The sequence below is a fragment of the Lathyrus oleraceus genome, chromosome 4, assembly GCF_024323335.1.
Source record: "Lathyrus oleraceus cultivar Zhongwan6 chromosome 4, CAAS_Psat_ZW6_1.0, whole genome shotgun sequence".
Lineage (NCBI taxonomy): Eukaryota > Viridiplantae > Streptophyta > Magnoliopsida > Fabales > Fabaceae > Lathyrus > Lathyrus oleraceus.
Window position 1 is genome coordinate 32,598,540 of NC_066582.1, and position 3,254 is coordinate 32,601,793.

A 3,254-nucleotide genomic window follows, 5' to 3' on the forward strand; every position below is an offset into this window, starting at 1 on the left:
ATTTTTTAATCTGTATGAAAATATCAAATATCACATTTATTTTGGGACAAAAAGGTACTAATAATTAAGGATGTAATCGGTTTGCTACTTTGCTTTGAATTAAGTTTTGGTAAAAAAAAAATGTTCGAAACAATAATATTTCCTTCGATTTGGTTTGGGTTCATTTTTAGTATTTTTCAAAAATGGCACCGAATCAGCCTAAATGGTTTGATTTAGTTCGGTTGATTGGTTTATGACAATTTTTTTCAGACATTATATTCATCTATATATTATCCGATGTCATTTTTTTGGTTGTATTTTCTACTAATTTTTTTTCAAATGATATATTTTATTTAATCCATTTCATTAATTTTATACTCTACTCTTTCAAAAGCTTACAAGTTTTTCGTATTCCATACAAAACAATGACATGATTTATATTGAATTATGAAATAAGTTAATTATCAAATATAAAAGTTGGTATTTATTAGTGATTAATACAATCAAAATAAGTTTACCATCAAATGAACTCTCTCTTTAACAAAGTATGATCATTTCAAAAACTCATCCCTCTAATTATATATGTGAACGCAACATTATTTGCATTTGAATTATCAACTGTCGCACAACAAACTTTTTTAATCCCTATTCTTTCATGCATGTCTTTAAGTTCTTATCAATTATTTTCTCCTTATTATTCAAAATCAGATTAAAACTCAATATTTTCCTATACAACTTCCATTACTCATCAATGTAATGACAAGTTACACACATGCAATTTAAATTTTGTATAGATGTCCAATAACTAATAGTAAAAGAAAACCATTTGTTTATTTCCCGACAATATGCCTTTCAAGTTCTCTTTCTTCTTATTATAAAAAAGCATGCATTTTTTAGTAACAGTGACACGAATACACAAACTTTAAATCTAGAACAATAATAAGATGAATAAAGATGGAGAAGAAGAAAGATTGAACTCATGTAAATTTTGGGCTTAATATTGAATTGAAATATAGATTAAGTGAGAACCTATAGTTATTGGTTCGGTTCATCAGTTTGACGATTTCTAATAATTAAAACCGAGAATTGAATCAAAATATCTAGGTTTTCATCAATTTGTTTCGATTTTTGAATCAAATCAGAAAATATCAATTTTTTTCGATTTGATTTAATTTGAATTATCGGTTTAATCGATTTTTCTTATACATTTACACCTATACTAATAATATTAAATAATTCATATAAATATAATTTTGAAATAAAATTATTAAATATTTAAATTTATTGACATTCACTTCTATTTAAAGGAAAAAAAAACTTTGTTTATAAGTAAGGGCAAAGGGAGTATATAAAAGTTCTTCCAAAAACATAACTTAAGTGGATTGAAGTCAACAAATGGGAAATGAAAACATCCAAATTTGTCTCATGACTATATAAATGCCTTCTTATTTTTTAGTTACATTGCGCATTTCGTTTTCATTGTTAAATATATTAGTTGTTGAAATTCACTATTAAAAAATAAATGAAATGTCACGACCCGCGCATTAAATATTACATAGTACAATTATTAATTAAATTGATTTAACCGAATAGATTAAGCATCTCGTTTTAAATCCAAATAAAGTTGACTGTTAATTTTATATTCAAGAGTAAATTATTAGGGTCGTTCAAATAAGAGAAAAAAACGACAATGAAGGGAAAGGAAGTAAACGTCAACAGACAGAGTGACAGACATTCACAGTAACAAGTGCCCCATGATATTTATCAACTTTTGACGCGACCATATATTTCTCTATTTACACCCCCCACACTCCACTACATTGAATAAACAGCAGATAGTACTGATATTTATCAACAAGCTTTCACCTCTCTCACCAACAAACAAACCCTCCAAATTTAGAAACTTATTTTTCACAACAACATTATGGCAGACCCAACAACTTTCATAGCAACATGGTTCACACCTTCTTCCATTTTCATCTTTGTAAACCTCGTCATAGGTACCATAGCTCTCGCTTCTCGCTTCAATGCTCCACCCAAAAACCAAACCAACCAACAACAACCTCAACTCAACCCTTCACCTTCCCTTCTCCAACGTGTCAGGTCCTTCAATCTCAGTTACTACAACAATAACGAGTCGGAGTCGGAGTCCGAGTTCACTCAGCCTCAGCTCGTTCGAAAACCCTCTCTATTACAGCGAGTCGTATCATTCAATTTCAACAAACACGAACAACAACACCCACAAACACATTACGCTCAACCCGAGTCAGACTCCGAGTCCACTCAGCCTCAACTCGTTCGAAAACCGTCTCTCTTACAGCGAGTCATGTCCTTCAGAACGCAGCACATTCAACCCGAATCCGAAGACCTACCTTCGAACCAGATTTGTGACGATGAGAATAAGAGTAAGGTGGAGATGAAGAAATCTGCGAGCAAGAAAGAGTGTTCGATGACGTCTGAATGGGAGGAAGAGGATGAAGAAACGGTGGAGAGAAGGAGGCCAGCGACGGCAGCGGCGAGAAGTGAAACGACGACGTGTAAAGAAGACGAAGCGGTGGATGCAAAAGCGGATGATTTTATCAACAGGTTTAAGAAGCAGTTGAGGTTGCAGAGACTTGATTCATTTATCCGCTACAGAAACACCATGTGAGGAATTTGTTGATGATTACAGAGACAAAGCTACGGTGCTGGTAGTATTTGAAAGAGGAAAAACACAAACATATAGGAGGACAACGTTGTCTTGTCCTCATGGGAAATTGTTTGTGTTTTGGCGTAGTAGTTTAGAGATTTGTTTTTGTTTTTGTACCAAACAGTAAAACTGGAAAAATTGCTGCATGTGTTTATATGTTTATCTAGTTTATCCAGAAACGTTTTGGATTTGATGCGATGAGTTATATTTGATGAAATTGTGCTACATTTGTAATATTCTTGTAGAACTTGCCACTATTTTAATATGCTCGGTAAAAGAGGAAGATCCTCTTTCACCTTATCTCTTTTCATTATTTGTGCTGGATTTTTTCTGAGCTCATATGAAGAGTTCAGAACAATGAAAAGACTATTGTTAAGTAGTGGTTGCCTTGTGAGTTTTTGTAGAGTGTTACTCGAAATATTTAAGATTGCCTACTCATATTAAAATCTAAAAAGTTTTTGATTTTGTGTAGGATAAGATTTGGGTAACTTCTAAAAGGATACTAAAGAACTTGTGCAATCAGATAGAGTATGATTTGCAAGTTTTGGTAGGGCATCAAAGATGAAAGCTGGACCATCACAAGTTT

At 32.3% G+C, this 3,254-nt stretch overlaps 1 protein-coding gene across 1 annotated transcript; it reads left to right on the forward strand.

The window, feature by feature from the left end:
• Positions 1-1,653: 1,653 nt before the first annotated feature.
• On the forward strand, positions 1,654-2,904 carry LOC127138628 (pathogen-associated molecular patterns-induced protein A70). Its single transcript, XM_051065113.1, has one exon. The coding sequence runs from the start codon at positions 1,904-1,906 to the stop codon at positions 2,627-2,629; it is 726 nt and encodes a 241-aa protein (XP_050921070.1). The 5' UTR covers positions 1,654-1,903; the 3' UTR covers positions 2,630-2,904.
• The last annotated feature ends 350 nt before the right edge of the window (positions 2,905-3,254 follow it).

Bases quoted from the DNA above. Each gene is read 5' to 3' on its own strand.
- LOC127138628 (XM_051065113.1), top strand. From the start codon at position 1,904: ATGGCAGACCCAACAACTTTCATAGCAACATGGTTCACACCTTCTTCC.